Source organism: Epinephelus fuscoguttatus, linkage group LG23, assembly GCF_011397635.1.
Source record: "Epinephelus fuscoguttatus linkage group LG23, E.fuscoguttatus.final_Chr_v1".
Taxonomy (NCBI): domain Eukaryota; kingdom Metazoa; phylum Chordata; class Actinopteri; order Perciformes; family Serranidae; genus Epinephelus; species Epinephelus fuscoguttatus.
Genome location: NC_064774.1, coordinates 5,649,633 through 5,674,913, shown reverse-complemented (window position 1 = coordinate 5,674,913; position 25,281 = coordinate 5,649,633). Strand labels below are relative to the sequence as shown.

General features: G+C 42.8%; 1 protein-coding gene across 1 annotated transcript in view; it reads right to left on the bottom strand.

The window, feature by feature from the left end:
• Positions 1 to 23,739, bottom strand: part of lratb.1 (lecithin retinol acyltransferase b, tandem duplicate 1) — a 32,996-nt gene extending 9,257 nt beyond the window's left edge. The window contains exons 1-18 of the mRNA XM_049567689.1: positions 23,404 to 23,739; positions 22,109 to 22,209; positions 20,276 to 20,345; positions 19,789 to 19,919; positions 19,547 to 19,635; positions 19,331 to 19,430; positions 19,154 to 19,197; positions 18,791 to 18,868; positions 17,096 to 17,292; positions 13,016 to 13,080; positions 12,768 to 12,874; positions 12,542 to 12,644; positions 11,896 to 11,995; positions 9,641 to 9,680; positions 9,483 to 9,534; positions 8,940 to 9,048; positions 3,635 to 3,718; positions 2,895 to 3,012 (exon numbers count right to left, since the gene is read on the bottom strand). Of these exons, the coding sequence (XP_049423646.1) occupies positions 2,895 to 3,012; positions 3,635 to 3,718; positions 8,940 to 9,048; positions 9,483 to 9,534; positions 9,641 to 9,680; positions 11,896 to 11,995; positions 12,542 to 12,644; positions 12,768 to 12,874; positions 13,016 to 13,080; positions 17,096 to 17,292; positions 18,791 to 18,868; positions 19,154 to 19,197; positions 19,331 to 19,430; positions 19,547 to 19,635; positions 19,789 to 19,919; positions 20,276 to 20,345; positions 22,109 to 22,209; positions 23,404 to 23,650 (1,835 nt within the window). The 5' untranslated portion in view covers positions 23,651 to 23,739. The remainder of the gene's footprint in view (positions 1 to 2,894; positions 3,013 to 3,634; positions 3,719 to 8,939; positions 9,049 to 9,482; positions 9,535 to 9,640; positions 9,681 to 11,895; positions 11,996 to 12,541; positions 12,645 to 12,767; positions 12,875 to 13,015; positions 13,081 to 17,095; positions 17,293 to 18,790; positions 18,869 to 19,153; positions 19,198 to 19,330; positions 19,431 to 19,546; positions 19,636 to 19,788; positions 19,920 to 20,275; positions 20,346 to 22,108; positions 22,210 to 23,403) is intronic.
• Between the last annotated feature and the right edge of the window lie 1,542 nt (positions 23,740 to 25,281).

Below are 25,281 nucleotides of genomic sequence, written 5' to 3'. Positions count from 1 at the left end.
AGTTGATCATAACATACTACTTAGCAGATTGGAAAAGTGGGTGGGACTCACCGGCACTGTGCTACAATGCTTCAAATCTTACTTACAAGATAGGGACTTTTTTGTGTCAATTGGTAACCATGAATCTGAGCGAACTACGATCACATGTGGGGTACCTCAAGGGTCAATTCTCGGACCACTTCTATTCAACATCTATATGCTACCCCTAGCCCAGATTACGGAACATCACAACATCTCCTATCATACGTATGTCGACGACACACAACTCTATATCTCAGTGTCATCACACGACTACAGTCCCTTACTCTCACTGAGTAACTGTATTCATCAAATCAATGACTGGATGTGCCAGAATTTTCTCCAGCTAAATCCAGAAAAGACAGAGGTATTAATTTTTGGCCCTAGAAATCAAAGGGCAAAGATCAGCGCCCACCTTGGCTTTATGTCACTGTCAGCTACAAATCAAGCCAGAAATCTTGGTGTTATTATTGACTCAGACCTGAACTTCAGCCGCCATTTAAAGTTTATTACTAAATCTGCCTATTACCACCTGAAAAATATAGCTAGAATTAAGGGGTTTCTGTCTAAACAAGACATGGAAAAACTTATTCATGCATTCATTTTTAGTAGGTTGGATTATTGCAATGGCTTATTTACAGGCCTTAACAAAAAATCAATCAGACAGCTGCAGCTGATTCAGAACGCTGCCGCCAGAGTCCTTACAAACACCAAGAAACTGGACCATATTACGCCGGTCATTAAATCGCTACACTGGCTTCCTGTGAGTCAAAGAATAGATTTTAAAATCTTACTGCTGGTCTCCAAAGCCCTGAATGGTCTCGGACCAAAATACATGCTTGATCTACTGGTTCCCTACGAAGCATCCAGACCCTTTAGGTCATCTGGAACTGGTTTGTTGTGTGTTCCAAGAACAAGAACCAAGCAAGGTGAGGCAGCATTCAGTTATTATGCTCCTCACCTGTGGAACAAACTTCCTGTAGATCTGAGGTCTGCTTAAACTGTCAGCTCCTTCAAATCAGGGCTAAAAACACTATTGTTTACTGAAGCGTACTCTTAGATTAAATACTTACCTGCTGTATTCTACTGCCTGTACTTTTTAACTACACACTGCTGATTTATGACTATTATTATTCCACTTCTTACTGCTCTTAGATGCAATGTATTGAGCCTGTTTTTATTTTGTTACTGTGTTTTATTATTATCACTATCATTCTCAATTTCTATTTCCCTTTTTAATCAACTGTTTTTATTGTTTTAAATTGTGTCTTGTTGCTTTTAATGTCTCTGTAAAGCACTTTGAATTACCTTGTGTTGAATTGTGCTATACACATAAACTTGCCTTGCCTTGCCAAATTTGAAGAAATTCCCTGTAGGGGTTCTTGTACTGTGACCTTCTGCATGTTCCTTGAACAGTATTTTGCACATTTCTCCAAATTACAGCCACCTTTAAAAACTAAAGATGCACCAACGCATCTCTCCTTGTCTTGTTGACTGCCATCGGCCTATTGGCAACTGGCTCGCATTTTGCAACCTGCAGAACTCTGCGTGTGATCGAAGCCTTACTGAACAATACGAGACATTTAACTCTCCAGCAGACTGCTGTCTGACAGTTTATATATTCACTACCTGTGGACAGATGTCATGGTGGCTGCAGTTCATTCCCACATACTAATTACAGAGCTACTCTTAAAACACAGAGACATCACATGGGTCCCTACTGAATATAAATGGAGCCATCAAACGTCTGTAGTGACGGATTCATGAAAATGGTGAGTTGCAGTTTGGAGATGTGAAAACTTCAAGTTAAAATATGTCAAAAACAAGAGATAATTTAACTTGTTGTGACCTCGGAATGAAAAACCAAAGTGAGCTGCAGCATGAGGCGAGGAGTCCTCCTGCTGAGCTCGACAGATAAACAAGAGAAGAAGAAGAAAACAGAACACGGTGAGGTTAGTGTGGTTTTCCTACAGTTTGAATAACGTGCTTCGTTTCCTGTGTGCTTCCTGTGTGCGTTTCCTGTGTGCATTTCCGGCGTGTGTTTCCGGTGTGTATTTCCGGTGTGTGTGTGTGTGTGTGTGTGTAACTAATATCTGCTCAGCTGCAGATGGTACATCTTGTTTTTCGGTGTGTTCGTGCTCTGTTGTGTCTTGTAGCTGAAGGCCGACGTCTGACAGTGATTAAAGAAACCAAAGCCGCTAATCGCTGCTGCGGCATGCTCTGTGTGTGTGTGCTCTGTGTGTGTGTGTGCTCTGTGTGTGTGTGCTGTGTGTGTGTGTGTGTGTGTGTGTTCAATTGAAATGCTCTATGGAGGAGGTGCACACAAACACAACCACATCCTCTCTTTTACACAGACACGTACAGTAAACTGTTGTGCTGCTGATCACTGCTCTGATTTTTGATGATGTTCAAGAAAGAAATAATTTCTGTTCCTGTGGGTGTTCAGAGGCTGACGGCTTGAACAACATGATACTGGTTAAACTGTGTTTCTGGTGCAGTTTTTGTTTTCATGCAACAAGTCAAAGAGTTTGCAGTCATGCGAGCAGCTCTGTGAGGCTCATGCCCCGTCTCCACCGAGCAGTACAGTTCATTGTTTGTCTCCACAGTGAAAAGTTGTGAATGGTACCAACAGAAACGTTGCTAGCGCTAGCTAATGTCTGTCTGTGGGGAATTGTTTTGCCAAACTGAGCTGCAGTATGAGGTGAGGAGTCATCCCTCAGTTTTAAAAGCGACATCATATTGAAACATCTGAGATACGACTGCAGAGAAACAACAGATGAAATTTAGTTTTCTGACAAGTAACACAGAGTCAGACCTTCAGGTGTTTCCCACCCAGACGTCAACAAGTAAACCCTCACACACGGCTCTCTGCTCACCGTGTGACGGCGTTGTTCACTCCAGGCTGGATCAGATGGGAGAAGTATTCCTCCACCACAGAAGACGTCAGGTGTTTCTTCAGGTAGGGGAAGAAGAGGGGGTGACGAGCTATCACTCCTGAAGGAAAAATAAAACTTGTCTTTGGCTTCTAGTTGATGCAGTTTGGTGCTTTATAAATGTTATTTGATGATCGATGCCACAGCCAGCAGCTGGTTAGCTTAGCTTAGCATAAAGACTGGAAACATGGGGAAACAGCTAGCCTGGCTCTATCCAATGGTTACAAAATCTAACTCCTGCACTTCTACATGTTATATCATGTTTAGTACACACAAGTATCAACATGTGAAAACCCAGTTTCACTGTTTAACAGGGGGCTATGTGTCCTAGCCAGGGAACCAGCAGAGCAACTGGTCCTAGCAAGGAAAAATGAGATATAAAACTTAAGATGTGCAGTGTCCCGCTGCTTTCAGTCTTTATGCATTATATTTAACAGACATAAATGACAGTAGTATTGATGTTTCACCTAACTCTCTGCAGGAAAGCAAACGTGCAAAACATTAAGCTTTAAGTAAGCTTTGATTTTAGTCTGATGAGCTTCTCCAGTTAGCTGATGATGCTAGCCTCTACTGCTGAGAACTTCTGCTCTGCCACTCAAGTCTGTATCAGCTTGGTGAGTTTAATCCCACGTTAACTTGTGCAGCTCTCTGGACAGTAACGTGTTCTCTGAGGAGTTTCTCACCGATGTTAGCAGAGTCTCCTTTGTCTCCACTCCTGGTGTAGGCCAGTTCCTCCAGTCTGTAGCTGTGAGGTCCACTGGGCAGTCCTGCACACACACATCAAAATTTCACACAGAAGATCTATACAATCAGCACAGTTTCAAGATTAGAGTCACCAATTCAGTATCTGACCAAATGTCTCCCCTTCTGTTCCTGAGGTATGACGTTAAAACATGATGATGTCACAGTCAAGCTGACCTTTGACCTTTTGACCTTCATTATTTTATCCTGTTAGACATTTGTGTCAAGTTTGGTCAGAATTAGTGAATGAATTCTTCAGTTATGGACAGAAACATGTTTTACAAGGTCACAGTGACCTTTGAACACAAAATTCAGTCAGTTCTTTGTTAAGTCCAAGTGGACGTTTGTGCCACATTTGAATAAATTCCTTGAAAGCCTTCTTGAAATACTGCATCACAAGAATGAGATGGATGAGGTCACAGCGACCTTGACCTTTGAGCACCAAAATCTTATCAGGTCATTACTGAGTCCAAGTGGACATTTGTGCCAAATCTAAAAAGATTCCCAAAGGCGTTTTTGACATAACAGGTTCACAAGAATGGGACAGATGAGATCACCACAAGTTCAACGCTCAGTTCAAGTTCAAGTGGATGTTGGTGCCAAATTTGAGGAAATACCCTATAGGGCTTCTTGAGATAGATTGTAGATAGATAGATAGATAGATAGATAGATAGATAGATAGATAGATAGATTGTGCCAAAACTAAAAAAAAAAAAAATCCCTTTAGGTATTCTTGACATGTCGCATTCATGAGAATGGGCGACCTGAAAACATAACACCTCAGGCCACGTCTATTCCCGGCGTTAAGGCCCAAAAAATTTGTCAATGACCTTTTCCCATGACAAATACAAGATACTGACAAGCTAAAAATAGATCTTTGTCAAAGTATAAGCACTGTCATTGGTTGAACTGGTCGAGGGAAGTGTGCAGATTCGAAGTTACTGACAACATGATGGCACCAACGCAAAAAGGGTTTTGTTGGGGAAACAGTTCGGATCCATGGAGATGGCGAGACTCCCTGTGGCTACAGATGAGGTGAGAAAAATAAGACCAACCTGCACCACCCTGCCACATGTGTAAAACATAAAGTACGGATTCTCCAGTTAGCATCAGGTCTTTCAGAGACACCGGCTCAGTTAGCTGTTGCTCTGAGAAACGACCACTCAGAGGCTCGTGGTTTGGACCGTAGCTGTGTCTCAGTTCACAGCTGGAGCCTCCAAAGGACGCGGCCTTCACAGTCTATGTCGGACGCGTCTTTTGAAGACTGCAACAGCGAAACAGAACAGTCTCTGGAATGAGACAGTCTGGTCTGCGGAGATTTTCCTGCTTGCATCACCAGTTGTTCTCGCCCTGACTTGTTGGCATTCCTGTTACCTAGCAACCAGCTGTGCTTGACGAAAGACGGTGTAAGCTAGTAAGTTAGTTAGCCCTGAATCATGGATTATCTAATACTTGAGGAGACGATTCACCGCTGTCTGATATATGTCAGGCTGATGGAGTGTTTTCATGTCAATGTATTTAATTGACCTATGGCTAAGCCCCGCCCTCAAACGTGATGAGCCAATCACAGTGCGTATAGCCATTCCCATACACTGGGACATTCTCTGCCTGGACGTCCATTGAAATGCATTACAGAAAGTCAGTTTGTTGGGTTTTATGAGCTTTTTCTGAGATTTGAAGTTTAAAAATGGTCAAACGGTGTGCATGGGGTACATGCAACTCTGACACAAGGTATCCTGAGAGGCTGGGCGACCAGGTGTATTTTTACACTTTAAACCACATCTCAAGCGAGAAAAGTGTCTCCTTTGGATAAAGTTGTGTGGTAACGTTAGACCACAACATCAACTCAACGTGAATAAGATTAACAATGATGTCTACATCTGTTCTAAGGTAAGTCAACATTGTGTTTGAGGCAACATATTGTCACTTTGCTGGAAAGAAATATAAAGTTATCTTTAACATCTCTAGCTAACGTTAGCTAAAGTTAGCCTAACGTTAGCTCCTAGCTGCGTTGTTCATCATGTCACCTTGTTTGCTGGGAGTTCATTAGCCTATTTTGTTCTAGTTTTGTACTTTGGTGATGGTACATCATTGTTAGCTGTTGTCCAAAGGGCTCTAGTTAAGCTAACGTTAACTTCTGGAGCTTAGCTTCATTAACTTATCTGTAATGGCAGAGATAACAAAGGTTGGCAAACGTTATGCTGAATGATTCAGTGTAAATACTGTAGCACCAAACTAACGGAGAGACACTCTTGGTAAAGATGGTAAAAAGGCCGTTATCCTTTTCTCATATTCTGAGCCAAAAACCTTAACTTCAGTGGCACTTTAACTTGTTGTCTTTGATGGTGACGGCAACCAGATGCGGTTCACAAGCGTACACTGTGACCTGTAAATTTTGGCTTGTAATTTAAGCTTTTCATCGACCTTCTCAACAATAAAATGATGAATATATCCCTCCAATGCGTAGTTTAGGCCCTTTTGGTTACTTCTCAATGACATCTGATCGTTATGTCCCCAAAAATCATCAGTTGCCTCCTGTGAAATGCTGTGTACTGTGACACCTGCCATAGCGCCGGGCACTGAGTGTTGATAGTTTGTCCAGGTGAGTGGAGGGGGCGTGGCTTAGCCATAGGTCAATGAAGATTGTTTAAGCTGTGTGCGTCACCGGCGCGCAGTGCATCTTGGGATAGGCTGGGCCACGAAGGATTCATCCGTTGCATCCTCCAAATTCTGGGAAAGAGGGCTGCTTTTCTCGGCTGCATCTGAAGAAGCCTTTGAAATGGGACGGCCTTGGTTACGCCAATGTGACGCGATCAGTCTTCAGATGCAGCCTTGGAAGGCTGCAGCCCCTGAACTGAGACATAGCTGCTGTGTCCACAAATATGTTAAGAAAATTGTTTCAAATATGCTGTTGAAGTTGGTTTCAAAGTTGATATTTCTGGTTATTTCCCTATAAAAAAAAAGTACTGACAACTACAGCGTATTGCCAATAAATCCTCTATTAAAGATCCATCAGCTCTGCCTGTGTGGTGGCTGATTCATAACTGATGCCAGACAGACTTTTATTTTGCTTTGTTCATTTCATTCTCTGTGTTTTACTGAGCAGACGCAGTAATAAAACAAATTAAAATAAAAATACAAATCACAGCTGTTTTGATTTTTTCAGTGAAGCCAGGTGAGTGAATATTAAAAGCAGCAGCTCCGTCTTTTCTTTCTTCATTTGAATGTTTTCATTCTGTTGGTTTGTTTTATTGTGTTTGGAGGACTTCCTGTTTTCAGCCTGGAATGTGAAGAGGCCCGGACTCTGTGTGTGTGTGTGTGTGTGTGAGTGTGAGACAGCTTAAGGAGCGTCTCTGTGTGCTGAGTATTTGTTCGGGGCCATGTGAATGCAGCGATGGTGAAAGGATGAAAAGTGGCACAGCTTGTACTTCTCAGGAACAGAAGATGCCACACACACACACACACACACACACACACACACACACAGCATTGGTTGTGATTATGGAGGTAACGGGACATGGGAAGATGTCGCCCTCTGTAGGCAGACATCAGTAACTGCACAAACCGTCCATCATCAATAACTGTTCACAATCATTCATTCATTCTGTCACTTACTTTTATTTTCTTATGAACACATGAACAAGGATGGTGAGGTGAGACACGACCTTTGACCTGCTTACTAACCAAAGGCTGAAGCTCTATAATGCAAAGATCCTTCAAGCCCCCTCAAGGGCCCTGGAGCTTCCTCACGGACAATCTCAAACCCTGACGCACCATTCAAGTTCAATCAGACGGGTGGTGTTAAGGTGGTGTCCATGCTGTGAGCACCAAAATCCACCGCGTCATCAGCACCCACTCCCCACACCGCTGTGACTGAACTGGACTCTGGAGCCTCTTCAAGAACTGTTTGTGACCCCTGAAAGACCAATTCAGTCCCCCTGAAGACCTAAAACCCTCGAGAGGAGCCCTGATGGATTCCTGGAACTTCCTCAAGGACTCTGTGACCCCTCTTACCCCATCCAAGCCCCTCAAGGACCCTGGAACTTTCTCAGGGACAATCTAAAACGCTTTAATAACCCCTGGAACCCCTAAATCACCACTCCAGTCCATTTGAAGCCATTGAGGACGTCTGCAACCTCTCAAAGGAGCTGTACACCACATTCAGAACATATTCAGACTCTAGAAGTCCAGCGAGACACTCACAGAGGGAGTGTGACATCACTCTCTGCTCAGGACACAATTCGTCCACCATGTCTTTCAGTAGCAAACAGTCATTTTGCACATACAAAACCTTAAAAGACCAAGGCGCAGCTCCTCATAGAGTTTCATGTTTGTTTGTTTTTTTCCGCGATTAAGCAACCAATGAAATCTTGCCCACTAATGACCTTTCTGGTCGAGGATTGTCAAGGATTCCTTTTATACTCCTAAGAGCAAACGGTGCCTCATGACAGACCCCGTAAACTTTTCAAAACTAAAATAGAGGTAACCATGGCAACAGCGCTGACGCTTCAGGCCCCATCAGCAGTTGACTGATAAAACTAACCTGACCGTGACGTCACCCACTGGTTTATGAGGAGCGGGTTTGAAGCTCAAAGTAGGCGCCAGTGCCTGACTCCGCCCAACTCCCTGTCAATCAAAAATGGGCATAGAGGCGGGCCAAATGAAGCCTGGTTGCTTAAGCACGCCCACCTCGCTCGAAGCTGCTAAGTTAGGCTAACGAGCTAGGCTAACAAGCTACGCTGGTTTGGCTAGCCCTGTGGTGTTGGCTGTTCCCGCTTGGTGCCAGCTCCCTCACGAAACAAAATATCCAAAAGGCACAAACACGGCTCAGAGGTCAGGTTCACTGACTGGCGAATTAGCTGAGATGATGCCTAGCAGACAGCCAGCGGCTAGTTAGCCACCCATGACGGCGCCACCTGTCACTCAAAGTGGCCACGGCCTCAATTATGCGCAAGGAGAAATTAGCTACAGAGACCAAAACCGTATTTTTGCACCAGGCTGTAAACATGTTTATTTCTGCTGTAAAGTTGAGCATCTTAACATGGAGGTCTGTGGGGATTGACTCGCTTCTGCAGCCTGCCTCAAGTGGCCATTCAACGAACTGCAGTTTGTGGCACTTCCGCATTGGCTTCACTCGTCACCCCTGGAGGCTGCCGCTTGGATTAAACTGACTCTCTTTGACCCTTCAATATTCATAACAAACTGTCACATGTAATGTAAGGAACATAACATGGTGCTCTTGTTTACCTGCGTCATGTTCGTCCTCTGCTGAGGTGGGAGGGGCTTCCTGCTCAGGTGTGTCTGGCTCCGCCTCTGTGAGAGACTCCACCAGCTCTCCACCGATGTGAATGTCCACCTGCAGAGAGCTCAACGTGAACGAGTGTCGTGGGACTGACGGTCAGTTCAAATAGTTCGACGACAAAACGACATTTTTATTTAGCTTCCTTATTTTTTCCCTTTTTATTGAACAACAGAGTGAAAGAGAGAAATAAATGCAGCTGTGTCTGAATTCTGTCTGAATAAATTCATCCTCAAACAAAGCAAATGTACTGAGATTCAAGACTCAGCAGCTTTTCTGTCGTCAGCTTTCGTATCTGCGTAAACAAACCAGCTGTTGGTTACTAAGACTTCAGGAAGGACTTGAAACACAAACAGAGACAGTTCACAGTCAGTTCTTCTCACTCTGTGACTCATCAGGTTCCTTCTTTGTTAGAATTTCCTGAAAACCCCAAACTGCTGCGACAGCTTGTTTTTTCTTGATAAACATTTGTCAGCTCAACTCAAACTCACCTTCAGCTCAGATTTGGGATGTAAGAAGAAAAATGGCTTCAGGACGGGAGACCTGGAGGGAGGACATGACTCTGGTTACTGTGTACAAAGTGGACACGTGAGACACAGCTGTGGGTAAATTAAGTCTTCAGGGGATAAAGGTGCATATCTAAACTCACACTCTAGGTCGTCCGCCCACGATGCCGGTCAGTCCGGGAGCTGTGAGCAGGGAGACAAGAGGAATGAGGACGTTTAAAAACATGAAAATGCTGATCTTTACAGTTGCAGCAGGTGTAACAGCTGGTCTGAACTCAGCTTCAGCTTCCTGTCCCACTTACAGTTCAACAGCACAAACAGCTGAGTCACACAGAGTTCATGCTGAGTGTGTGTGGTTGATTTGAACTGGTTACCATAAACAAAACCCAAATTCAGGAGGTCACAGCCCTGCTTATCTGCAGCATGGAGGATATTAATAAATGCCCTGAGCAGGGAGTGTGTGAATGTTTCACTCACAAGGTTAAAACAGAGTTCAGGCTTTTTAGACACGAAGGAAACCACACCCTCTGCTCATCTCTGCTGCAGGGCACAGGGTCGAGGCTATAGCTGTGTGCAGCTTGAGTTGCATTGTGGGTAAAGTAGTAGCCTTTTTCAAGAAAATAAAGATGATGGCTGTGGAACTGGCACATGCGTATGTCTAAAATGGCGGCTCTCTGGCTCTGCAGGGTGCTGATACTGTCACAGCCGCCTGGTGACCAGCAGCTGCGCAGGGTCTAACCTATGTTCAGGCAGCAACAGAAAGTTTGCTGATCTGCCTGCTCTGGCTGAATTTTCCAACTAAAGGTCCGCCTCAACGGAAACACAGCATGTGGACTCTGTGTTGAGGTGGGTGCCAGTCTTTTGTTGACGTTAGCGGACTCCATTTCTTGGCTAACATTAGCTAGTGTTGCACACTGACACGCATAACGTCACATCCTTTGGATTTTCTTGAATAATTCAACCCAGTCCTTCACACGGAAATCAGTCCACAGGCTGTCAGAGAGTGCTCCAGAGATAACTGATAGTTCACAAACATTTCAGACATTTAAATAATATTTTTGTGTATTTATTGACTTTTTTTGAACATTCTTTTTCATTCAATTTATTCATAATTTTTGGACTATTTCATAAACTTTTTTCTGACATTTAAAAATATATTTTGGACATTTTATCAACATTTTTCAGACATTTATAACCTTTTTTCTGACATCTGAATAATATTCTTTGACATTTTATTAACTTTTTTTTCCTGACATTTTCAAAATATTTCTTGGTCATTTTATCAACATTTTTTGGACATGTTATTTACTTTTTACTTTTGGGCATTTATTGACTTTTCAATCAATTTATTCATAATTTTTGGACTATTTCATTAACTTTTTTCATTTAAAAATATATTTTGGATTTTATTAACTTTTTATGATATTTTACTTTTTTCTTGGACATTTTATCTACATTTTTCAGATATTTTATAATCTTTTTTCTGACATTTTCATAATATTTCTGGGTCATCTTATCAACATTTTTTGGATATGTTATTTACTTTTGTTCTGACATTTTAATAATATTTTAGGAAATTTTACTGAATTTTTCTGATATTTTAATAATGTTTTTTAGGTCATTTTATCAACATTTTTGGACATTGTATGTACTTTTCTTCTGACATTTTAATAAATATTTTAGGACATTGTTTCAGACATTTTTTAAGACATTTAATTAATATTTTAGGACATTTTATAATCTTTTTTTCTGACATTTTATTAAATTATCTTCTGACATTTTCATAATATTTCTAGGTCATTAAATCAACATGTTTTGGACATTTTATTTACTTTTCTTCTGACATTTTAATAATATTTTGGGACACTGTTTCAGACATTTTTTTAAGACATTTTAATATTTTTTCAGACATTTTATTGAATTTTTCTGACATTTTAATAATGTTTTTAGGTCATTTTCTGAATATTTTCTGAACATTTTATTAACTTTTTTTCTGACACTTTCATAATATTTTTCTGACATTTTATTGCCTTTTTAGTAATTTTTTTGGACAGTTTATCAACATTTCTGGACATGATAGAGTGCTGCAGGGATGATGTCTTTTCTGCGTCGCCCTGGTACATTTTGGATTTTGTGCAGAAATAAAACTGTGGCAAACAACTGGTCCACAGGGTCCAGATTTCTCCTCAGTCAGTTCAAGGTCCACACAGTTTAATATATTCAGTGTCACACTTGTGTTTGTCATCAAGCTAGTTTACTGTCTCAGTCAAGTAACGCTCTGTTAGTCTCTCACTCTACAGCAGGAAACAGCACTTCAAAATAAAAGCTCTGTGCAGGAAATTCACTGTACTTTTTTTAACACTTGACACGTTCGCAAGTCAGATGTTGTTTGTCGTACCCATGCCGGTTCCTGCAGGAGCGACTTCTCTGGCGAAGAGCTCAAGAGCTTTTTTCTGTTTGTGATGGACGGCCATCCAGAGCACGGCCTCTCTGGAGCCCTGATCAAACACACCACAGACACAACATGGTGTTAACGACAGTCCTGCCTGCCTCCAAACGTATCAGACAAACGAGAAGAGGAGGGAAATGAGGGGGAGAGGACGAAGAGAGACAAAGACACAGAAGAGAGGAAGAGAACATAAAGAGGGAAGTGTGTGAGGTCAGCAGCGTGACACAGGCTTAGCTCCGACCTTGACCTGCTTCTGGTACAAGAGAAGTTTTGGACGGATGGAGGGACGAGGAGAGAGTCTGTGAAACAGGATTAAGTCTGACCCTGACCTGAATCTGCTGTTAAAGACAGAAGACAGAGAGGAGGGTGAAGAGGAGGAATGGAAAGAGAGAGAATAAAAGAACGACAAACTAAGTGTTGAAAACAGCATCATTATTTTGTTGGTTTAAATGTGCAGCATTCATCGTTAGCATGCACAGTTCATCACAGGCTGAAGTTCATCCAGCCTTGATTCAATCTTCAGCTTCTATTAGAGAAACTACGGTAATGTGCTCTGGCTGCAGGACGACACACGGTGCAGGTGTGTTCATGTTACCTGTCTGCGAGCGTTGGGGCCGTACGTGTCCTCGGCTCCGAGGATCTGGATGTTGACGGAGCTGAAATCTTCAAACTTCAACTGCTGAAACATTCGCTTCGTCCTGCGCACGCACAGACGCGCACACACACACACACACACACACACACACACCAGTTATTCTCAGGAATATAAATAAAGTTCAGAGCATCACACACAGGTGGAGTCGTCTTTCATGCACACAAACCGTTTGATGATGCTCTCTGCGGTTCTTCGAGCCTTTTCTGCTGCTCTCGGGCCTCCGACCGGACACACCGCCGTCGCCCTGAAACCGTCCATGTAGGTGGCACACACCTGGAGAAGAAGAGGAGGAGGAGGAGGAGGAGGAGGAGGAGGAGGAGGAGCATATCAGACAGGAAGACCACAAATTCAGGCGATCCTTCAGATGCAAAAAAAACCTCTTAATCTTGTCATGATGATGATGATGATGTTTACCTTGTAGTCATGTGATGGAGCGAGACCTTTAGCCCCCGTCACTCTGACAGCACCTCCATCTACACCTGGAAACACACACACACACACACACACACACACACACACACACACACACAGTTTAGTAGACCGCAGAGATAAGTGAGTTCACCATGATCTGTATCTGTACTCGAGATGTGCAGAGCTTGAAGCGTGAGGGGGAGGAGCCTAAACTGAAGTGGTTATTTTAAGCCTGAAACTGATATGGGTTGATCAGAAGATGTTTCATTCAGGCTTCAGTTATGAGCAGTGGAACAACGGGCAGTCGTCACACTGAGTCAGGTATGATCGAAGAGACTCAGCTGCTATTTAACAAAGTGACGTGGGAGTGAGACGATGGACGAAAAGCTCCTGGTGTGGAAGCAGCGAGGGTCGAACTGTTAACCAATGTGGACAGAGACGCTGCCATTTTTGGACCACAGGCCCGGTGAAAGGAGACACGTGGGAGCGTCACCCTGGACCCTGAGAGACTGACAGTTTACACAATGTTTTGACATTTTATGGACTAAACTAACAAGTGATTCATTCTGAGCTCCTGCACATTTTCATGGACAAAATTTCAAAACTTTTCCATGACCTTGTTATTGTTGTTTCTGTTTCTGTGACGATGGAGTGTTGCTGTCCTTGTCCCATTTACCCGGCATTTTTCAAACATATTAATTCAGTTCAAACATAATCTCAGGCAGCGAGCATACATGAAGGGAGGGACAGACAGGACAGAGAAACATACATGAGCAAAGCGTCACAAATCGACACTTATTCGAGCTACGCTACGTTGACAGCTTCAGAAAATACATCTGCCATTTCTGCTGTTAGATTATTTGGATGCTTTAATGGAAGATTACTGTGACAAGTCCATGACACGCAACATTTCTGTGACTGATCCAAAACTTTCAAAAATTGTCACTAATTTTGTGACTTTTCCAGGTTATCCATGCCCGACTGAAAATCAACTCCTGTCATCGACAGCTGAGTGGAGTGGAGCTTCTTCCTGCACAGATGATCTCTGAAACAAAAACTGACGACGGATAAGTCAGAACTTTTGTCTCCAAAAGTCCATGACGTCCACGTCTGCCTAAAGTCCTTTCTCTTCTTTCAGCGCTCTCCAACGATGAGAAGCTAAACCTATGATGATCTGTGTCTGCTGCTGTCTCTGTTTGACTTTAAGCTTTCCTCTGAACACTGAGAATCTGGCACAGTACCCACCAGTCGCAAAATCACCCCAATTCTCAAGAAGCCTGGTTTGGACCCTGATGACTTCACCAACTACCGGCCAATCTCCAACCTGCCCTTCATCAGCAAGATCCTGGAAAGAGCACGCTGTTTCACAACGATCCACTCAGAGGTCAAAGTGGACACGACTTATTGCACGATTCAAATCTGAGTCAAACGTTCCACTGTCACTATTTTGTCAACACACCCGACATGATCCATCCCACAGCCGCACTACTGGGCTGAAGAATCTCCCAGTCTCACAACATCTCTGGGGCGTTAAGTTTTCCACCTCAGACACAGTGATCTCAACAAATTAAACACACACCAAGAACATTATGCCCCTCGACACACACACACACACACACACTGTAGCAGCATTACTTCACAGTCGCCACATGCTTCCTTAGTTAAAGTGATTTATGTGAGAAAAATAACTTTAGTTACACAACAAACAACACAACAATAACAACAACAACTATTTTTTAATTTAAACGTGTTTCACAACTGAGACTGAAGGAGGGCGTCGCCTCATGTCACTGTCACCGCTGTGGCATCCTCACCACATTCACCAGCTCTCCTAGCTTCTCGTTTCCTTCTCTCCTCCCCTTGTGTCCTCCTGGTCTCTCCTCAGCACCGTGGTTCGCCTCCTCCTCCTCCTCCTCCTCCTCAGTGAGCTGAAAACATCACGCAGCACTTTGCCGACCTCTGTGTGAACTGGTCTGCAGACTGTCAGCGGGGTCGTCTTCAGTTCACGCTCCCGCCTCCTTCATGTTACTACATAAACTCCTGATGAGGGAGCGGGGGGGGCAACAGGCTGAGGAGTTCAATGAGACTGACATATTTACATCTCTGGACACAACAGCAGCTAAAAGTTCACATTCCTCTGTGAAACAGGACGCTGTGTCCAGAGAGTCTGTTCAGAGAGTTCAGGGGCAGAGCAGAGTTGATGCCACGCCGCCAATATGGCCGCCAATATTCCAGAGCCTCGTAGAACAACTACAGGACGTATGTCTTAAACAGCCATAACATCAAATAACTTGAAAATAAGACTCTCGCTGGGTGGAGTGAAGCGTACCTCCGGTCTGATCTATGCGGCGACCTGCGTGTGTTTGAAGGTCTCTCTGAAGAACGTGATGGCGTCACCTAACGAGCACGCTGAGGAGGACCGCGACCGCCACGGAGGCGGCGTACGCTCAGAACAGGCAGAGACGACTCTGCAGCTTCGGTTGGTGATGAATATCCATCAGTAACATTTCTTACAGGTCACATGATATCAGGATGTTTAATATGCTGTTAATCTGTTCATTTATTGATCTGGCAAATTTCCAGTCAGACATTTTGGCCGTTGATATTTATCATCAGTCAGAGTTCAGGTGACACCAGCTCACCTGAACTCTGACTGAGAGTCTTCATCACAAAATATGAACTGACGTAACATGAAGGAGACCAGGAGACTATGTTTTATTTCCTCCTCTTCCCTCTTTGTTTCCTCCTCTCCTTTCTTCTTTTGTCCTCTCCTTGTTTCCCATTCTTCCTCTCTCCTTGTCTCCTCCTCCTCTCCTCTCTCTTTCCTCTTCTCCTCTCCTTGTTTCCTCACTTGTTTCCTTCTCTAATGTCATTTCCTCCTTTCCTTGTTCCCTCTTCTTCTCTCCTTGTTTCCTCCTTCTCTCCTGTTTTGTTTCCTCCTTTCCCTTCCTTGTTTCCTCCTCTTCCCACTTTGTTTCCTCTTCTCCTTTCTTCTTTTGTCCTCTACTTGTTTCCCATTCCTCTCTCCTCTTCTTTTCCTCCTCTCCTCTCATTGTTTCCTTCTCTCCTGCAGTTCCCTCATTTCCTTGTTCCCTCCTCTTCTCTCCTTGTTTGATCCTCTACTCTCATTTCCGCCCCTCACCTCCCTGCTTCCTCTTCTTCTCTCCTTTATTCGTCCAGTCCTTTCCTCTCCTCTTGTTTCCCAATCTCCTCTCCTTGCTCCCTATTTTTCTCTCCTCTCCTTTTGTGCTCTTCTCCTCTCCTCGCTTCTTCCTCACCTCACATATCTCTCCAGTTTTCTTCCTCTCCTCTTTTGTCATACTGTACATCAGCGTATATACAGAGTGATGACATCATCAGACTCTAAACATGCACGTGTCATGTGTCTGAGAGGACGCGGTGTTATTTTCGACATCAGTGTCGAAGACGCCAAGATGAAACGTTCCTGAAGTTATTCTGTGACGATGTCATGTGTATGTTGCAGAATGAATATATTTATTTAACAGAGTTACTGAGAGCGAACAACAGACTGGTCTGAACTCTCTCAGCTGCTCTTTGACCAGTTAAACTCAGCAGGATGAACTGGTTCCTGCGTTCTACAGACACAGAAATGTGTTCATGTGTCGTAGAGCAGTGGATCACGTCGGGGTCACGCAGGAGTCAGAGCTGTGAAATATTCAGGACACATAATCTGAAACGTAAACATAACGTACATCAACAGAACAGCAGGAGAGAGTGTTGATCCTCCCGCTAACAGCAGATTAGAATAAAGACTGAATTAATGAGAGAACAAGAGAGAGCGCCTTATCAGTTCAGGCGGAGACGCCGCAGCAGATGCCGTCGGACCGTCCTGATGGATTCATGTTTAGTTTTTATAAAAGGAAAATAAATCACTGAGAGCTGATACAGAGTTGATTGGAGGTTCATTCAGAGGTCGAAGCGAAGCTGCAGACGCGTTTGTTTAAGGTTGTTCAAGGGTTATGAAAACAGTCAACAGTTCAGCCGCTGGTCACGTCCTCAGTGCTGACTCTGTGTGTGTGTGTGTGTGTTTAAATGTGTGTTTGTGTGTGTGTGTGTGTGTACCTGGCACCTCCTTGATGGACACCTGGCTGAAGTCACAGATCACATCGGGCAGCAGGTATCGCCGCGGGTCGCCGATCTCGTACACCAGCTGCTCGGCCGTCGTGCCAAAGGAGACGAGGCCGCCGGTTTTGGGCGGCTTGGAGAGAACGAAGGAGCCGTCGCTGGAACATTCCACCACAGGGAAACCCATGTTGTCCCTGACACACAAACACACAGTTCAGATATGTGGAGTCAGCAACCTTATTTCACCGAGCAACCTTTCACAACAGGAAGTCATGGTCGACTGTCATGCCGTACTTTCACCTCTAAGTGCAGCAGAACCACCGACATTTTTAAAATCACGCCATAGTTTTTATCTAAAGCTGTGAAGGCTGTTTTATTTTGGCATCACTGGGCAAAGAGTCCAGGAAATGTTTCAGAGATGTTAGCTGGAGCCTCGGATCACGCTGCCTCTTCAAGGCCCAAATATCTCTGCGTTCTGTATCGCACATGGGGGAACAGCAACAAAACACCGCGGGAGATTTAAAAAGCAGCTACTAGCAGTTAGCAGCTAACTCACAGAAGCACAACAGCGGCCGAAAATGTCCACAAACTGGGTGAACAATGACGTCCAGGAGCTCCTTACCCTCTGAGCAGAGGACGAGATCAGCTAACAGGGAAGCTAAATGACTGTTTTTGACGTGTTGGTGCAGCTGTGGCTCAGCAGGTAGAGCGTGTCGTCTTCTAATCAGAAGATCGGCAGTTTAATCTCCAGCTCCTCTAGTCCACATGTCGAAGTATCCTTGAGAAGGACGCTGAGCCCCAGATTTTTCCCGACGGCTGTTCCATCAGTGTGTGAATGTGATTCGTAGTAGTTACTGTTTATAAAGCACTGCGAGCAGAGTGAGATCCTCGGGCAGAGGTCGTCTGTTTGTCCCAGAGTCCAGATTGAAGACTAAAGGGGACAGAGCTTTTAGAATCAGGGCCTCGAGGCTCTGGAACGACCTGCCCGAGGATAAAATCATGAACCAAGATGGCGCCGCCTGAGTGGCAGCTGGTTACAGCAGCTCCGACCCCTTTCTGTCCTTTAAGTGTGGGATTAATAAAGTTCATCTTATCCTTATAAGGCCGTCTGAGTCTCTCCTAAAAACGTCCTTCTATCTGAAAGCTGATTCTATCTGAGCAGTCTGTTTTTCACATTTATTATCTTGATTTTAGTTTTGCCCTTCTTTATTTTATCTTTAAATGACATTTTATGACCTGTTTTCTGTTTTATTCTCTTTGTGTTCAGTTACATTACAGAGCACTTTGTGTTTTGAAAGGTGCTGTATAAATAAAGTTCATTATCATAATGAAACTTTCTGTTGCTGCCATTACACAAGTTAAACCTGGTGCTTGTTTTGAAACGTGCAGCATAAATGTAGTTATTATTATTACTGATTCAAGGTGGTGGTCAGAACAGAAACTTACAGGATGGCTGTATCATCCAGGAGACTCCTGCGTTTCTGTGTCAGCTGAAGTTTAAGAGGTGCAAACACACCTTCACAGCTTTCAGCTTAAATTTCTGATTAGAGTCTCTCTCCTACAAAAGCATCAACATTTAGTTTCAAGGCCTGGAAACTGACAGGTCAGTTCTCCAGGTGTTTCCAGGCTGTTCAGACCGGCTGTGTGGAAACAGACTTCTTTAACTGACTCAGTGATTCAGCTCCGTCTCACCAGTCAGGGACTTTGTGCCAGTCGGTGAAGATCCCTCCTGTACTCTGAGCTCCACACTCGATCAGGTGACCTGCCAGACTGACACACACACACACACACACACACACACACACACACACACACACATTAATAACAGATATAACATCATCATCTTAGATATGAAGGACAATGAGGAGAGACGTTTGACAGAATCAGTGAAGAAAATGTGGCGGCGGGACACAGCTGAGACGAGACAGAGGAACAGAATCATTTCAGATGGTAAGATTCAGGTGATGATGATGAAGAGGAGGAGGATGTGGACCTCACACACAGCTCCGCCTCTTCCTGTAGCTGTGGTGTGTGTGTGTGTGTGTGTGTGTGTACCTCCCAGCTGCCAGCAGGTCATAGTCAGTCGTCTCCCATCCAAACTGTAACAGATAAAAACTCCAGACTGAGTCTCCTCACAAACCAACAGGGTCAAAAACCTTTTTAGACCTGCAGATACCCTGGAACCTAACACACACACACACACACACACACACACACTAATGTCACACGTACAGAGTGCATGAGAGGCCCCAGAGCCACAGCGCTGTCCACACAGCGTCCAGTTACCACGATGTCCGCCCCGAGATCCAGACAGCGGCGGATAGGAAGAGCTCTGAACACACAGAGAGGAAACAACCAATGAGAGCAGCAGGTTAACTCTTCATCACACCTTCATCATCACACATCAAACACTTCCAATCACTCAGTAATAACATAGAGTGTCTGTACCCGAGGTAAGCGTTCATGCTGTGGAGTGTTTTAGGTAACTGCTGTCTGCTGCTGCCATCCGCCATCTTGACTTCTGACAGACTGTTTCTCTGAGAGGAGAGGAGAGGAGAGGAGAGGAGGAGACAAGGACACAAGGAGACAAGGAGATGAGGAGAGGAGAGGAGAGGATCAATTATTCTGTAATTAACACCAATCAGTTCATAATGATGATGATGGTGATGCTGTTGCCATAGTGACCTTACATGAGGCATGAGGTCATCCCCGGTCACCACGGCGACCTTGAGGTCCAGGCCGGCCTTCTTGATGACTTCCTGTATGGCTTCGGCGCAGGCCAGAGGGTTCACACCTCCGGCGTTACTCACCACGCGGATACCTGCGAAGGAGGACGGACACTACACCTGTCACTGTGTGTGGTTGCCATGGAAACTGACTGGCCAGCAGCACATTACAGGGACATAAAAATAATAATAACATAATGACAACAACAATAATAATAATCATTATTTTACATTCACACAATGATGGAACAGAACAAATGGTTAAACTTGAAACAATAAACTGAACAGATTCAAATAAAATGAGGTAAATAATCTGGAAAAATAAAATAAATATAAGTTAAGTTAGAGTTCACAAATGAGCTGATGAAGTTTGATCTGTTCTAACAGGGAACCAGCAGGTGGCACAATGTGACTTGTTTCCTGTCGGGACCCCAGAAACAGGTTTTCTCACCTTTCCTGTGGATGTCGTTAATAAACGGAGCGAGAGCCACCTGGACAAAGTCCGGAGCGTAACCCATGTTCTGTCAGAGACACAGAGGAGGTCATTTATTATCATTTATTATCATACACATTGTTCTTATCTGCTGTGTCTATTTCTGTGTATTTACACTAACAGCAAATTAAAACAACAGTCAAACTCATTTTATTCTGAGTCTTCTAATTACAGAGACACTACATGTGCTACATTTGGGATTACAGAGAATCTGCACACAAGATTTACACGACATATCTAACACTTAAAGGGATAGTGCACCCAGAAATGAAAATTCAGCCATTATCTACTCACCCATATGCCGAGGGAGGCTCAGGTGAAGTTTTAGAGTCCTCACATCACTTGCAGAGATCCAAGGGGAGAGGAGGTAGCAACACAACTCCACCTAATGGAGGCTGACGGCGCCCCAGATTCAAACGTCCAAAAACACATCATTGAAACCACAAAATATCTCCATACTGCTCGTCCGTAGTGATCCAAGTGTCATTGTAGCCTGTAGCTCTAACTGTCAGAGCTACAGGCTACAATGAGGCTAAAAACAGAGTTCAAATGAGGTTTTTCCAAACAACTTTTTATGTCGGGGCTTCAGGACACTTGGATCACTACGGACGAGCAGTATGGAGATATTTTGTGGTTTCAATGATGTGTTTTTGGACGTTTGAATCTGGGGCGCCGTCAGCCTCCATATTAGATAATGGCTGAATTTACATTTCGGGGTGCACTATCCCTTTAAGAATGAGAAAGAAGCAGATACCTGACCTGTATGGAAGCCCAGAGAGAACTTTATTTAAATGATAACATAAACTTGAAAATAAAAATGTAATTCCACAATAGCATTATAATTCTCGACCTATGTTCGTGTTATCTGAATTAAAATTAAAATTAAAATTAAAATACAATAATTCAACTTGGATTTTAATTTTCACAAACTCGTGTCGGCGTCCCACGACCACATTAAAATGAAAACTGTTTTACATTTAAGTCATACCACGCTGTACAGTGGACAACATTCACGTTTAATAAAATGTGATAATCAAAATGCAATATAAACAATAAAACCTAATTTTATATCTATGCATTGAACATTTAACTGTCATTTTATCTGAATTTTTTTTTTAAACAACGTGAAAATGAAAACATCTCGTTTCAACCTGCTGTACAGACGACAACATTCAAATGTTAAATTTATAAATTAAAATGCAACATAAACAAATGTTATTTACACATATTGTGCTGCAGTTCTGTACAGTTTTAATATTTATTTCTGATTCTCAGTTTTATTGTAATTTTTTTTTTTCAGTGTTTATTGAAGAGCACCTTGTAATTATTCTTCGTCTGTTGTTCACATGCTGCATTTTATAATTTCTGTAACCTCATAATGGCGCATCATCGTGGCTCGTCTCCTTCAGAAAAAGAGATTTTAATCTCAATGGCCTTCCTGGTTAAATCAAAATTTAAAAACTCTTGCTCTGAAATGTGTTTTACAAACAAAATATACTTTACTTACCACGAACACTGAAGTCACAATTAAAATTTCAAACAATTTGAAAATAAAAACAGCACTGACATTTCACTTTCAAAGACTGAACCTGCAGGTTGACACTCAACAGGAAACAAAATGGCCGTCACAAGGCGAGCCGAACAAACAACATACTGACCCTGATCAGTTAAAGATATTTTTAGATCTTATAAACCAAAAAAGAAAATAAAAAAACACTTTATATCCTATATGATGTCACATTATTACGTGACGCAGTCATATGTCAGAGCGTGTACAGACTTGTGACTCACAGGCATCTTGGTCTTGGCGGCGGTGAGCAGAGACATTGTGATCTCACTGAGGTAGTCGAACACCAGGAAGTCCAGCTTCCCACTGTAAACCAGCTGAGGCACTGGAAACACACAAGATATATATTATTATTTATATACTTTATTATTATTTATATAACACATTATTTATAATGGACTTAAAAAAGCCCTGATAAGATTTTGGTAGTCTAAGGTCAAAGGTCCAGGTCACTACGACCTTGAGACCCCTCATTCTCATGAACATGAAATCTCAATCTTTCAAATACAGCACAAACGTCCAGTTAGACTCATTAAGAGGATCTGATTAGACTTGGTGGTCAAAGGTTGAAGTCAATGTGACCTGGTCTGTCCTACTCTCTTGAATGTGATATCTAAAGAACACCTTGAGGAAATCGTATTTTGGCACAAACATCCATTTGGCCTCAACAATGAATTAGCTAGATTTTGGTGGTCATACATCAAAGGTCAAGGTCACTATTGTCTTGCTTCTTTCTCATTCTTGTGAATGCTATATCTCAAGAAGGGGTGAAGAGAATTCTCCCAGATTTGGCACAAACATTCATATGGACTCAAAAATTAACTAATAAGATTTTGGCAGTCATAGGTCAAAGGTAAAGGTCACTATGACCTTGAGCCCCGACATTATCATGAAGGTGATATCTCAAGGTCAAAGTCACTGTGACCTCTCTTGGAATGTGATATCTACAGAACACCTTGAGGAAATTCTATCAAATTTGGCACAAATGTCCACTTGGACTCAATGATGAACTACAGTAGTTGGAGTTTGGTGGTCATGTATCAAAGGTCACAATCACTATGACATTGAGCCACCTTAGTCTCCTTAATGTGACATCTTAATCTTTCAAATGTGGCACAAACATCCAACTGGACTCAATGATGATGTAACTAGAATATGGAGGTCAATGGCCTTGCTTCTGTCTTGTGAATATGACAGTTTAAGAAGGCCTCGAGGGAATTTCCACAAATTTAGCACGAACGTCCACTCAGACTCATGTTACTTGTTGTTACTTGTACTTTATACTTTTACTCCACCACATCTCAGAGGCAAATATTGTACTTTATACTCTGACAGCTGTAGTTACTGTATAGACTTAGATTACTGATTTTAAAGTTACTTACCTTAGCATTCACGGAGTACACTTAGTTAACATTAACAGCTGTTAGGTGTGTGTTTGTGTGTGTGTGTGTGTGTGTGTGTGTGTGCGTGTGTGTGTGTTCAGCATGATCTTAACTTAAACAGGTGTGTGTCTCTGTACCTGAGACGGCTGTGTCCCCCCAGAACCCGGATGCACAGCCGATCCGGACGGGTCTGGTCCGGGCTGAACTCGTGTAACACCTGGAGCTGACTTTATCTCCATGTGTGTGGCTCGGTTCGAACTTAGCAGACGCGCTAACGTTCAAAGACCTCGCGTTTAATCTGACGCACTTCTCTGCGCTTCTGCCGAGCGACAACCGGGTGAGTGCCGCGGGCGCGTGCCGGAGTAAATGTGGAAAATTAGACATTTTTAATAAAAGTGTTTATAAACGGAGGAGAGGAGAAAATAGACGGGACAGGCTGCTCTGACAGGTTCAAGGTGCAGCGGTCCATCCATAAAAACAGTCCGACAGGAAACACGTCACGGAACGCTTCCGAACATCCGGGGTTTGCCTCCTCTGGTTTTTATTTTTTATTTATTTATTTTTGTCAAGCACACATTAACAAACAAACAAACACTCGTAGGAAACACATGCGCACTGTTTAACATAATACAATATAACTGGAGGAAAAAACACACAGACACTCATACAACATCATTCGTGTGATTTATATAAAAAATATATCAGAAATAACGTTACACACAATCATACTTCTGGAACTATTAAAAATCCATATATATATATGGATTTCTAATAGTTCCAGAATTAAAAGTTTTTAAAAAAAAATTAATAACAGTGAACTACTGAATATATGGAAGTCCAAAGAGGACTTTATTAAAATGATACGATGAACTTTGAAATGAAAACGTAATAATTATATTTGCATTTTCAGAAACATATATGGGTGCTCTATGACCATAGTAAAATAAAAATAGAAAAGCTGTTTGACATTTAATTTTCAAAGTCGTAGCCCGCTGTGCAGCGCAAAATATTTAACAGTTAATTCAAATTAAAAACTAAAATGCAAAAATAAACAATGTAGACTCATTTTATATTTCAACACACATTTACGAACAAACAAACACTCGTAAGGAATTCATGCACACTATATAATATGAATGTCAGATAAATATAAAATAAAAATGATATATGGAGCCTTATATAAAATACACGTGTAATCAGTCATTTGTTTAATGACTTAGCATCGATATTAACGTGTTTCTCCTCACTGACTTGGTCAATCCATGTGAAATTTGGCACAGTGGTAGAGGGTCATGGGAGGATGCCAATGAAGCAATATTACATCAATTGGCCAAAGGGGGGCGCTATAGCAACCCATTGAAATGTCAAACTTTGAATGGGCATATCTCATGCCCCGTATGTGGTAGAGACATGAAACTTTGCACAGAGATGCCTCTCCTCATGAGGAACACATTTGCCTCAAGAACCCATAACTTCCGCTTATATAGATTTTCCTCCATTTTGAATTTTTTGAAAAACACTTCAAATGGATCTCTTCCTAGGAAGTTTGAGCGATCTGCATGAAACTGGGTGAACATAATCTAGGGAGCAATATCTAAAGTTCCCTCTTGGCAAAAGTTGGAAAACTTCCTAAAACTGAGCTTCTATAAGGCAATGAATATTGCGGAGGGCGTGGCTCATCACATAAAGGTGTAGAACATCTCAAGGGTTTCACCCATCACCACGCAACTTTGTAGGCATATGACCACACATAATCTGAGGGGACCCCTCCATTATTGAGCCCATCAAACAAAATGGGGGCGCTAGAGAGCTCATTTCTTATCTAGGCCTAACCGCCATATGGATTTTTACTAAACTTGGTAGATATGTAGAACAGGACGCCTCAAGGTGACTGGAGAAATTTAACTCTAATTGGCAACTGGGTGGCGCTATAACAACAGAAAAATGCTTCAAAATGGCTAAAATGCGACCGATCGCTGTGGCTCCCCCTGTGGACCAATGTTGGTGTTGTTTCT